General features: G+C 61.2%; 1 protein-coding gene across 1 annotated transcript; it reads left to right on the forward strand.

The window, feature by feature from the left end:
- The first annotated feature begins 11662 nt into the window (after positions 1-11662).
- Positions 11663-14127, forward strand: CDKN1C (cyclin dependent kinase inhibitor 1C). Its single transcript, XM_061407354.1, has 4 exons — positions 11663-11839; positions 12023-12651; positions 13185-13321; positions 13427-14127. The coding sequence occupies exons 2-3, from the start codon at positions 12033-12035 to the stop codon at positions 13316-13318; spliced, it is 753 nt and encodes a 250-aa protein (XP_061263338.1). The 5' UTR covers positions 11663-11839; positions 12023-12032; the 3' UTR covers positions 13319-13321; positions 13427-14127.
- Positions 14128-17921: the final 3794 nt, after the last annotated feature.

Here is a 17921-nt window from a genome sequence, read left to right on the forward strand (position 1 = left end):
TCATCAGGAACTCAGCAGAGAATCCAGGGAGAAGCAGGGAGACTCCTAGGACCCAGAAGAGAAGTCACAAACCCACACGGCCCTTCTTACCCTAGAGCCCCGCCCTGGCCAGCTCTGGTCCTCTCCCGCCGCCAGGACGGCAGTTTCAAGGAGCCTGGCTATTTGGTTTCCGTTGGGGGCAGCCACGCTGACGGCTCCAGGAGTGACAAGCAGCAGCTGCCCATCTCTGCTCTGGGCACCCTGGGATCTGGTGGGTAGGTTTCTAGGGCCCCTGCTGCCTTCTGCCCCTGGGCCTCTGGTTGATGCCCAGCTCGGGGGTGGTCAGGTCTCGCACACATTTTGCGAATGGGAATGCTAGCTACGAGGGATGACCTGGGCCTCTCTCTCTGCCCCTGCCACCCTGGGACTCAGCCCTGCCGGATGAACCGGTGAACACAGCCAGGGCACGAGTGGGACACCTCTGGTCCAGGCCTTGATCTGACAGTCAAGGAAGAGGGGCTCTGCAAGGTCATGGAGCCAACAGTGGCCAAGCAGGGGCCAGACCTGCTCTGCAGGCAGCCCTGCTGGGTCAGCACGTCCACGGCTTAGCCAGGCTCGGCGAGCATCTTGTCCTCTCAAGCCTCAGCTTCCCCGTCTGTGAAATGGTGTGTGTGCTCAGTTGCTCAGTCATGTCTAGTTCTTTGCGAGCCCATGGACTATAGCCTGCCCCGCTCCTCTGTCCATGGAATTTTTCAGGCAAGCATATTGGAGCGGGTTGCCATTTCCTCCTGCAGGGGGTCTTCCTGATCCAGGGATCAAACCTGAGTCTCCTGTGTCTCCTTCATTGCAGGCAGATTTTTTTTTAAATTATATTTCTTTACTTTTAATTGATTGATGATTGCTTTATAATATTGGTTTAATTTCTGTCATTCATTAACATGAATTAGCCATAGGTGTACATATGTCAGGCCTTCGGTGGCTCAGCGGTGAAGAATCTTGTCTGTAGTGCAGATGTCGCTGGAGATGCAGGGTCAATCCCTGGGTTGGGAAGTTCCCCTGGAGGAGGGCATGGCAACCCGCTCCAGTATTCTTGTCTGGAGAATCCCATGGACAGAGGAGCCTGGTGGGCCACAGTCCACAGGGTCGCAAAGAGTCGGACACAACGGAAGCGACTTGGCGGGCATGCACGTGCACACGCCCCCTCCCTCTTGAAACTCTCTCCCACCTCCCGCCCTTTCCCAGCCCTCGAGGTTGTTACAGAGCCCTGGTGTGAGCTCCCTGAGTCATACGGCAAATTCCCACTGGCTGTCTATTTACATGTGTTAGTGTATACGCTTCCCTGCTGCGCTCTCCATTCATCTCACCCTCTCCCTCCCCACCGTGTCCATGAGTGTGCTGTCTCTGCGTCTCCATCGCTGCCCTGACCGCAGCACCATCCTTCTAGGTTCCACATATATGAGTTAATATACGATATTCGTTTTTCTCTTTCTGACTTACTTCGCTCTGTATAATGGGCTCTAGGTTCATCCACCTCATTAGAACTGACCCAAATGCGTTCCTTTTTATGGCTGAGTAGTATTCCATCGTATGTGCGAATCGCAGCCTCTTTATCCATTCATCCGTCAGCGGACACCTAGGTTGCTTCTGCGTCCCCGCTATGGAAGAGCGCTGCCGTGAACACTGAGGGATGTGTGTATTTTTCAGTTCTGGTTTCCTCAGGGTATATGCCTAGAAGTGGGATTGCTGGGCCCTATGGTGGCTTTATTCCTGGTTTTTAAAGGAGCCTCCATACCATCTTCCACAGTGGCTGTATCAATTTGCATTCCCACCAGCAGTGCAAGAGCGCTCCCTTTTCTCCACGCTCCCTCCAGCACTTGCTGCTCGTGGATTTTTCGACGATGGCCATGCTGACCAGTGTGCGGTGACGTCTCATTATAGTTCTGATGTGCGTTTCTCTAATAATGAGCGATGTTGAGGACCTTTTCACGTGCTTAGTAGCTGTTCACATGTTTTCTTTGAAGAAATGTCTGCTTAGGTCTTTTGCCCGCGTTTGATGGGTGTCTGGTTTTCTGCTGTTGGGTTGTATGAGCCGCTTTGCATACTTTGGAAATTAACCATGTGCCAGTTGTTTTGTTTGCTATTATTTTCTCCCATTCTGAGGGTTGTCTTCTCACCTCGTTTATACTTTCCTTTGCTGTGCAAAGCTTTACGTTTAATTAGGTCTCGTTTGTTTATTTTTCCTCTTATTTCCATTATCCTAGGAGGTGGGTCATAGAGGATCTTGCTATGATTTCTGTCATACAGTGCTCTGCCTGTGTTTTCTTCTAAGGGTTTATAGTTTCTGGTCTTATATTTTGGGGCTTCCTTGGTGGCTCAGTGGTAAAGAATCCACTTGCAGTGCAGGAGCCGAGGGAGACGTGGGTTTGATTCCTGGGCTGGGAAGATCCCCTGGAGGAAGGCATGGCAACCCACTCTGGTATTCTTGCCTGGAGAATCCCATGGACAGAGGAGTCTGGCAGGCTACAGTCCATGGGGTCACAAAGAGTCAGACACAGCATGCGTGGTCTTACATTTAGGTCTTTAATCCATTTGAAGTTTATCTTTGTGTATGGTGTTAGGAAGTGTTCTAATTTCATTCTTTTACATGTAGCTGTCCAGTTCTCCCAGCACCACTTATTGAAGAGACTCCTGCTGCTGCTGCTAAGTCACCTCAGTCATGTCCAACTGTGTGTGACCCCATAGACGGCAGCCCACCAGGCTCCACCATCCCTGGGATTCTCCAGGGAAGAACACTGGAGTGGGCTGCCATTTCCTTCTCCAATGCATGAAAGTGAAAAGTGAAAGCAAAGTCACTCAGTCATGTCTGACTCCTAGTGACCCCATGGACTGCAGCCCACCAGGCTCCTCTGTCCACGGGATTTTCCAGGCAAGAGTACTGGAGTGGGGTGCCATGCCTTCTCTGATTGAAGAGACTGCCTTTTCCCAATTGCGTATTTTTGCCTCCTTTGTCAAAGATAAGGTGCCCATAGGTGTGTGGGTTTATCTCTGAGCTTTCTCTCTTGTTGCATTGGTTTGGTCTTCTGTTTCTGTGCCAGGACCATACTGTCTTGATGACTGTGGCTTTGTAGTATAGCCTAGACCTGAAATCAGGTAAGTTGATTTCTCCAGCTCCATTCTTCTTCCTCTCAAGACTGCTTTGGCTATTTGAGGTCTTTTGTGTTCCCATACGAATTGTGAAATTTTTTGTTTAGTTCTGTGAAAAAAATGCCATTGGTAATTTGATATGCGGGCGGATTCTTTACTGCTGGGGCAAAGGGGACAACGCTGATTCCTCCCTCGTAAGACACATATGCGGGTTTAATGGAGCAATTTGCACCCAAGTTGCATGGCTGGGGGTGGCTGCCTGGCACAGAGCGGGTGTGGTGCCAGCAGCAGCTGGGTCCCAGCCAGGGCCACTGGTGAGAGTCGGTCATGTGTGCAGTGGTTTGGACGGCCTGAGCATTAGCTGGAGGCCCACCAGGCACGGCGATCTGCATCCACAGTCACCCCTGGGTGGGGCGGGGTCCCAGCTGCTTGTTACTTAAAGACCGCTTCATCCCGTCTGACGGTTTATTGGGGAACCGCACATGACTGGGTGATGCAGATGCTTTTGTTGGGGTCTGAGTCACGCTGCCAGCCCACATCCCTGGGCTCGGAGCGAACGTCCAGGTTTTATTACAAAGGCAGCCAGTGGGGTCCTCAGGGCTCAGCTGTGCCTTGCCCTTCCGCTAGGTCTGGAGGGAGAGACCCACAGGGAGGCTGCTGGCCCTTCTCAAGCAGGGGCCGCTGGGCCAGGCACGCAGACACAGCCTCTGAGCCTCTTCAGGAACCACACAGGTGAGAAAGTGAGGTGCAGAGCAGCCACCCGTCCTTCCTTGGCCCCAGGAGGGGGCGGTCACTCTGCCCAGCTTCAGAGCCCACAGATCTCCCCCCGGCCCGTTCCTCCTGTTGTGTGAAGCCGACCAGCAGGGAGTAAAGTGGCAGAGGTGGAAAAGCCAGATGCCACCAGCAGGAATCCGGGCTCCCCAGCACCCTGGGGGCAGCTGTGGCTGGTGGCCAGACCCCCTGACCCCCAGCAAGGGCCTGCTGCCTTTCACCTGCCACCTGCACTCCAAAGTCACGAGGCATCGTCCTCCTGAGTCCCCCCTCCTTCTGCCTGCCGCCGCCCCAGGCTCCTGGAGCCCTCAGACCTGCTGGGCCCCCAGCCCCCGGCCTGGGGCCCCGTCATTACCTGCTTGACTGCCTTTCTCACCTCGTTCCCAGGCGCTGGCACCTGCCTCCACCACTCAAACCACAGGAGCCTGGACCCCCAGCTAGAAAGCTCCGGTGCTCCCTGTGCCTTCAGGATGAAACCAGTCCTGAGCCAGACGGAGCCCCAGGCCCTGCGAGCCAGCCCTCTCCAGCCCCCACCCGGCCCATGCCCGTCTCCTTCTGCGGGGCACCAGCCGCGATGGGCTGGGAATGCCCAGCCCCTTCCCTGCCTTGGGGCCCCCTCCCCTCCTAAGCGCCTCCTCCTCGTCCGAGACCCGGACTGGCCCCTGCTGGGGGCTCCTTCTGGAGCCTGCCTCCCCCTCGTGGCACGACCCCTGCCCCCAGGAGCTGTGGAGGATCAGGGCTTGTGCCTGGTTGTCGGTGGCTTGGAGGTGGATTGCAGGCCTTCCCTGGCGTCTTGCAGGGTTCCCTCGGGGTGTAGGCTTATTTTCGGGTGTGGACAGCTGATGGAGAATGCGGGGAACGCACGTCCTCTCAAGCTTGCGTCTTATCTGCTGCTCCCCAGTCAGATGCTCCCGCCTAAGGGGCCCGCATGTGCCCACATGGCTCCAGGCCCTGGCTCCCAGCCCAGAAACCAGTTACGATTACTGATTTGGTTGTTGATGTTATTAGGTGGATCAGAGTTCAGTTCGCAGACCAGGGGTCAAACCCAGGCACATGCCAGTGAACGCGCCCAGTTCAAACCACTGGACCACCAAGGGGCTCCCCAGCTGCTCTTCAGGAGGAAGGGCCCTGCAGCGGCTGCCCAGGCCCTGCAGCGGCTGCCCAGGCCCTGCAGCGCGCAGCCACCGGCAGGCCTTAGAGGGGGGCTCAGACCAGCGACCCCAGTGGAGGGGGCGAAGGCAGGGGCACTGGGGTGAGGCCTGGCCCCTGGCGGGCCCTGAGGAGAAGAAGAGAAGGAGGGTGGGGCGTGACGGGGCAGCGGGGAAGGAGGGAAGGAGTGAGGGGAAGGGAAGGGCGGGGTCGGGCCTGGGGAAGCGGGGAGGGGAGGGCGGCAGGGCTTCACCTGGGGTCTGTGGCTTCTTTGCCTCCCCCGTCCCCGGCCCTGCTCCCTGCTCCCTGGCTCCCTGGCTCCCACACAGCTCTGGAGACAGGAGGGGCCCAGCGCTACTTCCCACTAAGGTGTGAGTGACACCTAGGGGTGCCAGGACGGTTTTGAAACTGAGGCTTCCCGGCTCCACAGACTTGACCCGCCACACTGGGCAGGCCCCCACCCCAACCTTAGACTTGAGGCTCAGGGGTCACAGGGGATGAGGCCCTTGTCCGAACCACCCACACAGTGAGGAAGGGGCAAGGTGCGCAGGTGAGGGCGGGGGGCCGGGCTGGGGCACAGCTCGGGTCCCGTGTGCGCGCTGGGCGGGCTGCAGCGGACGGCGGTGCCGCCAGTGGACACCAGGGGGCAGCAGGCCTCCAGTCTCCGGCTTCGGGGCCGCGGAGGCCGAGTGGGGAGGGGGCCGGGGCCGGGGCGGCCGCTCACGTGCAGGACGGCCCCCCTGGCCTCAGCCCCTCTGTGGGGGGAGGGGGGCGGGACAGACACCCCTGGCGCCAAGCGCCCACTTTGCCCAGCCCTGGGGAGGGCCGGCTTTCACCTCCTGACCCCTGTCCTGATCAGCTGCTGCGCTCACCTTGGAAACTCGCCCAGGGGGAGTTGGGGAAACGTGAAGAAAGAGTGGACAAGGGGGAGGGGACGGGTGGCTAGGGCGGCAGCGGCTCCTGCATCCTGCCCTGACCCGGGACGCCCCGGGGCTGGCCGCCCAGTACTGGGTCAGTATCAGTGCTCAGTGGGGTCTCAAACAAGGTCTCTCTGAGGCCCGGAACCCCCTCTCTTGTTGGGTGACTGCAGACCAGGTCCCGCTGGGGGGCGGGGTGGGGGGGGGCGGGGGACGCGCTCACACCTCCTCCCTGGCATTTCAGCTGCTTCTAAACCAGGTTGGGTAGGGGAAGCAGGGTGGGAGGTGGGTCCCCGGTGTACCCGGGTGGACAGAAGATGCTCACGGGGGACCCCACTAATTCAAGAAGACGAGACAGGAAGTGGGGGGCATCGTGGGCATGAGGTCTGGGGATGGGGGCAGTTTATTCCCGAGGTAGGACCGTCCAGTCTGTCTCCTGCGGGCGAGGAGGAGGGAAGCCTGGTGGGGCTCAGAGCTGACCACAGAGGGGGTCTGAGGTGGGCCCTGGGACCCTCCTCGGTGCCTGCCCCCTGCCCCAGGACCCCCTCCTCAGCCCTGGGAAGCTCTGTCTGGAGCCTTGGTGACCAGGGTCTCCGGGGCCTTTCAGGACTAAAGCCAGAAAAGTCCGCGGCAAGGTGGGACGGGGGATCCCCCTGCTTGAGACCCCGGGGAGAGCGCGGAGAGCCGCCCCGGGCTATTTTGGAGTTGGGGCTGGGGCGCTCTGGGGCCCAGGGCTGCTCCTGTTCCCCCTACTCCCCCCACCCAGGGCTGCCCAGTCCCTCCCGCCGACTCAGGGGAGGGGGGCGTGAGGACCCCGGCCCGGACCCCCGAGCACAGGGCCGTTCCTGTAATCGGAGCTTCGGATTCGCATCGTGCAGCTTGTGGACGCGTCAGCGGAGGGAGGCCGGCACCTGCGGAGGACGTGCCTGGCAGCGGCCCGAGAACAGCCCGTCCTGGGGGGGCCGGGGGCGGGGCGAGCCAAGCGCGGGAACTCGGTGCGGGAGGGACAGCCCGGCCGCGCGGGCGCTGGGCGCCGGCCAAGTGCGCCGGGAACCCTCCTGAGCAGGCGCGGGGGCTCAGAGCCGGTCGGGCCGCCCATCGCTGGGGGCTGTCGGTTAATCTGTAACTCTCCATACCCCTTGGAGGCCCCATCTTACAGACGAGGGAAAGTGAGGCTTAGAGTGGCCTGCGGGCCGGCCCGGAGCCTTGGTGCGGTTCGCTACTGCGGGATGCGCCTTAACACCCCCGGCACTCTGCATGGGCTGGTGGAGGGCCTTGCCCTGGTGGGCGCCCGGTGGACAAGCTAAGACCTACATGGGGGAAGGAAGACTTGACCCAGCAGGAGCATGGTCAGCTCCCTGGTGGGATGAACCCTAGGGGTCAGCCATCCCTGCAGGGCTTGGGAGCAATGTCAGGGGAGGTTGACCTGTGGGCTCTTGACTTCTTTCCTCTCCTGCTTTCCTGCCTACCAGACCCTCAGAGGAGTCCAAGGGGCTGGGCCAGGGGCACGAACCAGCTGCCCTTGAGCGCTGGGTGACCACAGGCAGTGTGCTTAACCTGTCTGAGCCCTGGGCTCCTCTCTTGGAAAATGGGCATCAAAACATCTCCCTCTGCAGGTTCTGGAAAGGTTTATGAGGCAAGGTGCCCAGCTGGGGTGCAGGGCAGGCTGGAGGTCGCTGACAGTGCGGTGGGGGAGCTGCAGAAGCAGTCATCTCACAGAGGTTCTCCACTAAAAAGGTCAATTCCAACGCGAGGTCAGCGTTCACCGTGTCCCTCCAGACTTCTCAGATGGGGCGCCGCTCTGTATAGCAGTTGGGGAGCTGCTGGGAGGGGCACAGACACAAGAGAGGCCCAGGAGAACTGTGGGGGATGAGCCCCCCAACACACACTGGCCCAGTGGGACCCCCGGGAAAAGGGGATTTGGGGCAGCTAGAGAGGCGGCTTGTGGGGGACTCGGCCAGCAGGGGGCAGCATGCGGCTGAGGATGGCGCTTTCCAGGCACCAGGGACCAGGCTCCCGCTTAAGTCCAGAACAGCTCCCTCTCCCAGCCTCAGCCTCCACAGCTGTAAACAGAGCCCACAATAGCCATGACTGCCTGGGGGGCTTTGGGAGGACTAAACCCCACCGGGGCCTTGACCACTTTAAGCTGGAGCAGGCCCTTGGGTCTTCCCCAACCTTCGCTCCTCGCCTACAAAGTGCCCGCCTGGGTATCCCTGGGCCATCTATGGGAGTCGGGGGAACCAGTGTCTGTCGCAGACACCCCTCATTTTTACAGTGGCTGAAGATGCTCTAAAAGTTCATTTCGCACTCCCAAGATGGTCACGTGGGTGTGCAGAGGGCACCGCTGGGGCTGGGGGAGTCCCACGCTGGGGGGGGGGTCCCACTCTGGATGGGCTTTCGGGGCTCCTGCCCCCTGCAGTGGGGAGGCAGAGGATTGCCCTGCGGGCCTGGTGGGGAAGTGACCCCTACCCACGTTCTGTAGCCCCCCCAACTCCCGGCCGCTAAGGGCTTGGGGAGAACCACGTGGTTCAGTGTGCTTAGAGGAGAAGGCAGAGGTTTGGTGAGCTCACAGCTTTTCCTGTGCCCTCCTCGGTTGGCCCAGGGTGATGCAGGATGCCAGCAGGGGGCCCGGTGCTTAGGCCTGCTACCCCGCCCCCCTCATCCCTGCTGCAAATAGGCTCTGCTCCCCTCCCCTCTTGCAGGATTTGGGGGCAAGAGTAGCCACACCCCTCCCGGTTCTGATGCCTGTACAAACCTTTTTCCTTTTCGCTTGCTTTTTTCCTTCGGCTACATTTTTAATTACAAAAGTAGAGCCTGGTTGTTGTGCCTAGATAGATGCTTGCTCTCAGAGGCTGTGGGCCTCTTCTCAGGGCAGAACTCAGCACCCCCCCACCCCCCATCCCAGGTTCAGGGAGGGACGTAGCCCACTCCTGGGACCAGCAGGTTTAGTAGGCCAGTGGGTACCACCCTGGATCAAATTCTAGATCCCAGACTCAGAAAGTCACCTCCCTTCACTAAGAAGGTGGCCCAGAGAGGAGGTGTCCCCAAGGCCCCTGGAGAAGTGTGAAGTAGGAAGTCAGAAGCCTGGTGGTGGGGCGGGTCTAAACCCTGCCTTGCGGCCCTGGCGGCTCACCCAGGCTCTCTGCTCCCTCCCCTGTAGGACAGGTGGGCTCAGCGAGGGCCCCCCCGCCCCACCAACCATCTTGCCCAGGGCTCAGCTGCCCGAGGGCTCCACGGCTGCGGCACTGTGTGACCTGGTGAGATGGCACATCCACCCCTGATCGTGGAGATCAGGCTCTGGGTCACAGGCTGCTGGGCTTGTCACTGTGGAGGCTTGTCACTGGGGCCCACCTGCCTGGACTCAGCTGGCACCCATGCTGGCACCCATGGAGGTGTCCCGTGTGCCCCGAGGTGGGTGGGGCGGCCCTCCCAAGCCGCTCCACGGATGATGCTTGCGGAGGGCGGGTCGCGTGGAGGCCTGGTTTAGGGCCGGATCCCGGTCGTGTACGAGGAGCGTGCTAGGTCTCCCGCCCTGTGGGGCCCTGGGCGGACAGGTGCTCACCCCACGCAGTCCCCGGGGTCCAGAGCGGGACTGGGAGGGTGGCGGCTTCTCTCTTGTGGAAAGGAGACAGTCTGGAGACAAAGCCTGGGTTGGGAGTTGGCCCTTCCCTGGCCTGCCTTCCTGGATGGCTGGAGCCGGGGCATTCTGACCCGGTGGGAAATCCTAGGGGCGTGGTTCCACGTTATGTGTTCACTGCCCACTGTGATCTGTGCACACGGCCTCTGGGGAGGCTGGCACAGCCGTGGCACTCAGGTGGGGGGAGGCCCAGGCTGGGAGACACGAGCCCCACCCAAGGGATCCACAGGGCCAGGGCAGCCTTTGTCATTTTGTTTTTATTTTCCTGAAGGTAAAAATGTGTAGCATCTGTACTTGCTGTGGGAAATTTGGACTAGAGTGCACAAAAAAGAATAAAGAAATTGATACAAAGCATCACCTCTGGTCCTGCTCTCCAGAGCCAAGAGTGGTAACCTGTCCTGTCCCTCAGCTGGGTTGATGCCCCTCCCTTCAAACCTTGCCTCCCCTGAGCCACCTCCGGGACGTCTGCAGTGTCATCCCGGAGCCCCATTCCCCGAGTGTCCCGGAACCCACGGGACCCTGCGGGGGAGGCAGACAGGTGGGTTTGGGCCAGCCTCCTCTCACCTCCTTCACTGGGCCCTGGGCTCCCCCGGGCTCTGCTGGGTCCTGCAGTAGGCACCTAGCAGGTCACATCCCTGCCTGGGCTGCTGGAGGCACTTCCTAGGCTCTCAGCCCCAAGACAGGCTGGGCCAAGGGGAAGCAGATGAATGTGATGGTCTCCTGTGACCCGGCCCAGAGAGCACCAAGGAGTGGAGGCGGGCGGTCATGACCCTGCCTGGCAGAGCCTGCCCTTTCTTGGCTGGCCTCTCTGCCTGCCACTGTGGGTGGGCACACTAGCATTCTTAGGGGTGTACTTTTCAATTAACAATGTTTATGGGCACAAATGAAGGAGTGCCAGCCTTCCAGGATGGAGGAAGAGAGGTGCAGCTCTGGAGCAGAGCTGACTGCCCTCCCTCGGTGACAGAGATAGGGTCAGCATTCAGCACAGGCAGTCAGGGGCCCAGGCTGGGCAGGGCCAGGCCACCCCAGTGAAGCCTCCAGTGCTCTGTCCAATATGGAGCACTACAGCCTCTAGCCAGCCAGCCTGGGCAGTCCAGAGCCCCCCGCCCCTGGCCAAGCCCTGTGCAGCTGAGCATCCAGTTAGTGACGTGATAGGCACAGCTCAGGATAGGCACAGCCAGTTTCCCATCCACGGAGCAGGGTGGGCGGCCTCAAGAGCTAGGGTCTTCAGACCCTGGCCCCAGACGATTACAGCTGGCCCTCAAGGTGTCTGCCACTTTCCCTCGGAGAAAACAGTGGAGCAGAGCTTTCCTCCGCCTGGTCCCCCAATGCCCTCTTTCTGTTAGCGCCGAAGGCCTTCGGTCTAGCAGGTGTTAGGGCTCCAGGTGCGCGGAACCCCGGCGGGTACACAAGCCTTGGGCGTGGCTGGCCGCGCGGGGGCAGCCGAAGACCCCCTCTAGCTCCAGTCAGGGACGAGCTGTCCGCGGCGGCTTAAAGGCCCGTCAACTGGCACCGGAGGCCCAAGGCCGAGCGCAGGCGGCCCGGCTGGACGACCCCCGGGGGGCCAGTTGGGCCAGGCTGAACGCCGGTTCTGCCGGGGGGTCGTCGCCCGCCAAGCCCGAGAGGGCGCGCGGGCTGGGGTGGGGTGGGGGGGCCCGCGCCACCATCGCCTAGCAGCCCCCGCCTTGCAGACAAAGGAGCTGGCGGGGGGCGGGAGCGGGGGGTGGGGGTGAGGGGGGGGGAAATGGGGCGAGGGGGCGGGGCGCCGCGGTGTCACGTTACCGCCCGCAGCGCCCTTTAACTCCGGCCCCGCCCCGCGCCCCGCCCCCGCCCCCGCCGCCGCGCGCGCCCCGCGCCCTGCCAATCGGCCCTCGCGCCCCGCCCCGCCCTCGGGTGGGTGTGTGCTCAGGGCCAATGGGCGGCGGGCGGGGGCCGGGCCGCCGGAGGGGCGGGGGTAGCGCGGCGCCGGCCAATCGCCGCGGTGTTGTTGAAACTGAAAATACTACATTATGCTAATAGCATCAGGGCCCGCGCGCGGGGGGGGGGGGGGGGGGGTGGGACCCTCGCGTATAAAGGGGCGCGCGAGGACTGGGCGTTCCACAGGCCAAGTGCTCTGCGCTCGGTGGGTGCCAGCCAGGCCAGAGCCAGCCGAACGAGCGAGGACAGGCACAGAGGGGGCGCGGCCGCCGGTCGGACGACACCGCGAGCGAGCCTCAGGAGCAGTCAGCCGCCCGACAGCCAGGTAGCCGCCGCGGCACGCTCCCGCCGCGTCCCTGTGCAAATGCAGACTCCGGTTGCGCGGGGTCTCACTTGCACGCGGCCCCCGCCCTCCTTCCCTCTTCTCCTCCTCCCTCCTCCTTTTCCTCTCCTCTCCTGCCGCCCGGCCCGCGCAGCCCCCGGACACGTCCGACGTGTGTCTCCACAGCACATTGGCAATGGAGCGCCTGGTCGCCCGCCGCACCTTTCCCATGATCGCGCGCACCAGCGCCTGCCGCAGCCTCTTCGGGCCCGTGGACCACGAGGAGCTGGGCCGCGAGCTGCAGATGCGCCTGGCCGAGCTGAGCGCCGAGGACCAGCGTCGCTGGGACTACAACTTCCAGCTGGATATGCCACTGCGAGGCCCCGGTCGCCTGCAGTGGACCGAGGTGGACAGCGACTCCGTGCCCGCCTTCTACCGCGAGACGGTGCAGGTGGGGCGCTGTCGCCTGCTTCTGGCGCCTCGTCCCCGCCCGGACGGCGCGGTCAATAACCCGCCTCCCGGGCCGCCGGCCGATGAGTCTGTCGACGGCCTCGGGGAGGCGCCGGCGTCGCCGTCCAGCGGCCCGGCCGTAGTGCCTGCCCAGGCCGCGGCCCCGGCGCCTCAGGAGGGCTCCGAGCTGGAGGCGGTCCCGCCGCCGCGCAGCCAGGAGCCCCAGGCCGAGCCGCCGCACTCAGGGATTTCGGGGCGCCCCGCGCCGGGCACTGCGGCCGCTGCCACCAGCGCCGCCGCTGCTGCCACCACTGCCGCCGCCGGAGGCGCCGCGATCAAGAAGCTGTCCGGGCCTCTCATCTCCGGTGAGTCCCGCGCGGCCCCGCCCCGGCCCGGCTCGGCCCTGCTTTGTCCGGCCGGCCGGGTTCCCCAGCCCTCGGGGGCCTCGCTTGGTCCCCGCCTCCTCCGTGGCGTTAAAGGGCCCGCACCGCGCGGGGCGAGGCTGCACCCGCACCCCGTCCCCACCCCGTGGTCGTGCTCTCGAGAGGTTCGCACGGGGGGGTTGGGAGGGCGCGCCCTGGTCCCCTCCGAGCACGGTCCTCGCCGGGGCCACCGAAGCCCCTCCTCGGGCGCGGCCCGGAGCCGCGATTGCGGCGCGGAGGGGGTTAAGCGCGGCGGTAGCCCCGGGGGGCTTGGCCGCGGGACAAGGGGAAATGCTTACACAGCACATTGCGCGGCGACGTAAACAAAGCTGACCCGCCGCGGACCTCGGCGCGGGCGGGGACGGCGCCCCCACCCCGGCCCGGCAGCCGCCCGCGCGCCCCCCACCCTGCCCCGGCCCCTCTCAGGCTCCTCGGCCCGCCCCGCCCTGAACGGCGACGCGCGCTGTCGCCCGTAGACTTCTTCGCCAAGCGCAAGAGACCCGCGCCCGAAGCCAAGGCGTCGAACGAGGTTCCTGGGGGATGCGCCGCGCCTGGCGCCGCTCCAGCCGTCGGCTCGGCTGAGCAAACCCCGCGCAAGCGGCTGCGATGAGAGGTGAGGGCGGCAGCCGTGGCGGGGGTGGGGGGGTGGGGCGGGGCGCCCCGCGCGGTCCTCGCGGCCCCTCTGTCGCCCCTCGTTCACCGCGCCTCTCTCCCGTAGCCTCGTGCTCAAAGAGCCCTGACGGAGCCCGTTGGGCAGTGGACAGGAGAGGAGCGCTGGGCCTCGGCTGGGACCGTCCATGTAGCAGCAACCCGCGGCAGCTGCCGCGAGCAGCGTTCGGTTTCGTGTTTAAAGTTTGACAACTGTGCAATGTATTAATAACGTCTTTTATATCTAAATGTATTCTGCCCAAGGAGTACACTGGTCCCAAGGTGTAAAGCTTTAAGAGTCATTTATATAAAATGTTTAATCTCTGCTGAAACTCAGTGCAAAAAAAATGAAAAAAGACAAAAAAAAAGGAAAAAAGAAAAAAAACCTGTATATTTGTACAAAAAGTTTTTAAAATTATACTAACTTATATTTTCTATTTATGTCGAGGCGTGGGCCGCTCTGCCACGCCGCAGCTCGGTTATTGGTTATGCCAAAGGCACCTCACTCGCATCTGGTTATCAACAAATGTAAATTTATTTTTTATAGCGTATTCTAGGGGGAGTGGGTCACTCACAAGCTGTAGCTGCCGTACAAGCCCATCTAGCTTGCAGTCTCTTCGCGCTTTCGCTGTCTCTTTTTACTATTATGATTATTTTAAACTTGAAGACAAATCTGTTTTTTAAAAAATGGTTCCTGAGCCGTCTGCACCACTGCCCCGGCTCCTCGTCCGCCGGGTTCTAAATAAAGAGGCCGAAAACTGCTGCAACTCAGCCCCTGTGTGCTTGTACTGCCTCCAGCTTTCACCCCTGGCGCCCCCCAAAAGTTAGGGAGTTAGAGCTCAGGGGGGCAGCCTAGGACGGCGGGGCACAACGGGGACTTTCTCTTGGCAGCGCTGGCGCGCGCCCACATGCACCAGGGCACTAATTTAGGGATGAGCGGCCCCGCCCTCGCTCTCGGTTTATCACACACACGAACACACACACACACCCCGTGCAGGGCTCGGAGTGGGGACCAAGACTCAGTTTCCCTGGCTGCGGGGAAACCACCCACACCCCGGCTGCCCAGTGGGACTCAGGTGGGCACCGGAGGGGCCGGGCTGGCCGCAGGCGCAATGAGCGGGACCTGAGCTTTTAAAGTTCTCGAGACCCCGCACAAGGTGGAACCTCGAGCCTCTCTGAAGCCCCCAGCTTCGTGGGCCCCGGTGTCCCCCAGGGTGGGGCCGCACGACCCAGATGTGTTCGTGGCTCGTTGAGCCCACAGTGGGGGAGGGGCGGGCTGCGGTGGAAGAAGGGGGAGGGGGAGACATGGGGAGGCGCCCAGAGGCAGGCGGGGGTGGGGAGGGATGCCATGAGCCGCGGCTTCGGTGGAAGAATTCAAGGCTCGGTCCACGCGCGCACCCATCAGCCTTCTCATCTCTAACTGCTCCCTTTTAGTCAAAAGGAGAAGTTTATTATATATATTTTTTAGTAGCTGACCTATAAACCCCTGAAAATTATGGCTTACAATGGAAAGGGTGACGGAAAAGAGCAAAATCCGACGGCTAGCGGTATTTTTGCTGGTGCCTCAGACCAGGGGAAGCGGAGAAGCGGTGGTGTATTTTCCTGAGTTAACTGTTTTTGGACTGTTTGCGACACTGATGTCCCCCACGGGTCAGGGTCAAAGGCTTGGCTGAAGCCTCAGTCCTGGAGGTTCACTTACCCTCCCCTAGCTGCCTGAAAGGGTGGGGAGGAGGGAGATGGAGACGGTCCCAAGGCCCAGTTGGGGCTGAGAAAAGCCCCCCACCGCCACCCAGGGACATGAGAGTGGGCCCCTGCTGCCTTCAGCACAGCCTGAATACACGGAGGCCTGCCAGGACTTCAGACTCCACGCCTCTCCTCCAACATGGGGGTCTGCGCTACGCCTGCCCTCCCCCTGCACACCAGAAGCCAGTGAAGCCCGGCTGAGCGGGGGAGGGTGCTGGGAGCCATCGAGGGCAGCGACACCCTGCCTGAAGGAGACTCGTGACTGAGAACAGAGTCTGGCCAGGGTGGGCACCTCCCCACTCCCAAACTCAGTGCCGCCCAGGCATCCTAGCCCCTGTCTGCCTCTCACAGCTCTAGCCCCCGCCTGAGACCTGCAGAGGCAGCCCCCTGCCACCTGGATTCCTGGTGTCACCGAGGGTGGCTTTCTCAAAAGCAGCGCCAGGGCTGTGTAGGGATGGGGGCTAGTCCCCTCCCCTAGGGGAAGGGGCTCGCAGCAGAGACCCAGAGGTTGCCCCCCATAGGGAAAAAGCCCTGCATTTTGACACACATGTGTGACCAGGCAGCTTGTTTTGGACCAGACTGGGAAGACAGAATGTAGGGCCTTTAACCATAAACCAAGGAAGGGAGGATAAAGGGCAGAATCTGAGGAGGAACTGCCCTGGGCAGCGATGGGCAAGGCACTTTAGCTGGGTGTTCGGGCATGGGCTGGCACCCATGTGCTGGGTGGGACGGGGCCTGTGCGTGGACGGAGGACCAAGGCCGAGAGGGAGACAAGGTGAGCGCATTGGAGCCGGAGGGTCCTGGTGAAGCAGGAGAGTGGGGCCAAGGGGGCCGCAGAGGGAGGTCTTCCCTGGAGCTGGCCTGGCCTGCTTGGTGCATATCGTCTGGGCACACAGTTTAAGTATTATTCAATGTAATCGTTCCTTTTAGGGTATGCCTCCCGGGCCTCCTCATTCCCTGGTGTCCCCCTGGTCTCCTGGACCTTCCTGGGTCTGATGAGCTGGAATAACTGCTGGATTTTGACTCTAGTCCGTAGGGAGCCCTTGGTGGGGGATGGGCTGATTCATGGGGGACAGAAGCTGAGGCCATTTCAGAAAGCATCTTGAGGCTGCTGGGATGGGAGCGAAGTAGTGGCCACTTAGGGGCTCCTCTGGCGACCCAGGCAGAGGTACCAGGTCGGCAAATAATTCCAGAGCCTCTGACATGCCAGGCCCTGCTCGGGACCCCAGAGACACAGCAGTGCAGGAAAGGAACATGGTTCTCTGCTCGTTGGAGCTGCCTCCGTGGTGGGAGCTGACCCCCTAAAACCTCATGAGTGAGCTCCTGGGTTGTGTGAGGAGTGCGCAGAGCTGAGCCTGGGGCCTGGGGGCTACTGTCTAAGGGAGGCCACGTGGGGAAGCCCCCTCCCCACCCCGCAGCAAGTGCCACCTGAGCTCGGTGGATGTGAGGGGTGCTGGTCCCGAGGACTAACTGGAAGAAGACAGTCACAGGAGGGGGACCACTGGTGCAGAGGCCCTGAGGTCTGGAAAGTGGACTGGAGGGGCCGGAGCGGGGCTGCAGAGGGTGAGCTGTGGGATATAGTGGGAGGGAGAGCCGCTGGGGTTTGCTGGTGGCCTGGGCTGGGACTGGGAGTGCAGGGCCAGAAGGCCGGCAGGGGTAGGCCTGTGGGGGCCCTGGTCCCAGACACAGGTGAACGTGGGCCATTCCCAGAGCTCAGGAACCCTTTCCAGAGGAAGGGAGAGTCCCCCCGTTTTTGGACACAAGTTGTTGTCCAGGCTGCCCTGATTTCCACTCTCAGCCGGGCCCTGTGGTCACCATGACACATTTTTTCTCTCAAAAGTCCTGTCAATGAGGCCTTAGCTTTCCACATTACAGGTGAGGATGGCAAAGCCCAAGGTCACTGGCCCAAGGTCACTTACTGGTAAAGCGCCAGTCAGGATGCAGCCCACGCTGCTGGCCCCACGGGACTAGCTGATGCTGTCTCAAGAGCTTTTTTTTTTTAAGTTATACATTATTCAATGGTCTTCTCTGGTGGCTCAGTTGGTAAAGAGTCTGCCTGTAATGCGGGAGACCTGGGTTCAGTCCCTGGGTGGGGAAGATCCCTGGAGAAGAAAATGGCAACCCACTCCAGTATTCTTGCCTGGAGACCATGGACAGAGGAGCCTGATGGGCTACAGTCCATAGGGTCACAAAGAGTCACACGACTCTTTATTCAAATATTTAATGTTATTCAAATATTAATTAGAGTCTATATTTTATATGAGTTCACTCAATGTTGGATACTCTGTGGGTTTGGACAGATGTACCAGTCAACCTAAAGGAAACCAACCCTGAATATTCACTGGAAGGACTGATGCTGAAGCTGAAGCTCCAATACTTCGGCCACTTGATGTGAAGAGCCAACTCATTGGAAAAGACCCTGATGCTGGGAAAGATTGAAGGTGGGAGGAGAAGGGGGCGACAGAGGATGAGATGGTTGGATGGCATCGCTGACTCAATGGACATGTGTTGGAGCAAGCTCTGGGAGATGGTGAAGGACAGGGAAGCCTGGCACGCTGCAGTCCATGGGGTCACAGAGAGTCGGACATGATTTAGTGACTGAAAAACAAAAGCACCCTGATGGTGACTATGGCTCTCTCTCAGTACCTCTCAGGTTTGACATGGCTGGGACAGAAAGCCCAAAACATTGGTCAGCTGCTCTGCATGGTGGTGGATTGCATCATTGTCCAAGTATTTGCTGCCCGCCCCCCAAGTCGTGGGAAGCTTCTATATCTCCTGCATGTTGATATCAGACTTGGCCACGTGACTTGCTCTGGCCAGTG

This window comes from Bos javanicus, chromosome 29, assembly GCF_032452875.1.
Source record: "Bos javanicus breed banteng chromosome 29, ARS-OSU_banteng_1.0, whole genome shotgun sequence".
NCBI classification, from domain to species: Eukaryota; Metazoa; Chordata; class Mammalia; order Artiodactyla; family Bovidae; genus Bos; species Bos javanicus.

Coding starts and splice junctions, on each gene's coding strand:
- CDKN1C (XM_061407354.1), top strand. CDS start 12,033: ATGGAGCGCCTGGTCGCCCGCCGCACCTTTCCCATGATCGCGCGCACC. Junction 12,652..13,184: donor GTCCGGGCCTCTCATCTCCG/GTGAGTCCCGCG, acceptor TGTCGCCCGTAG/ACTTCTTCGCCAAGCGCAAG.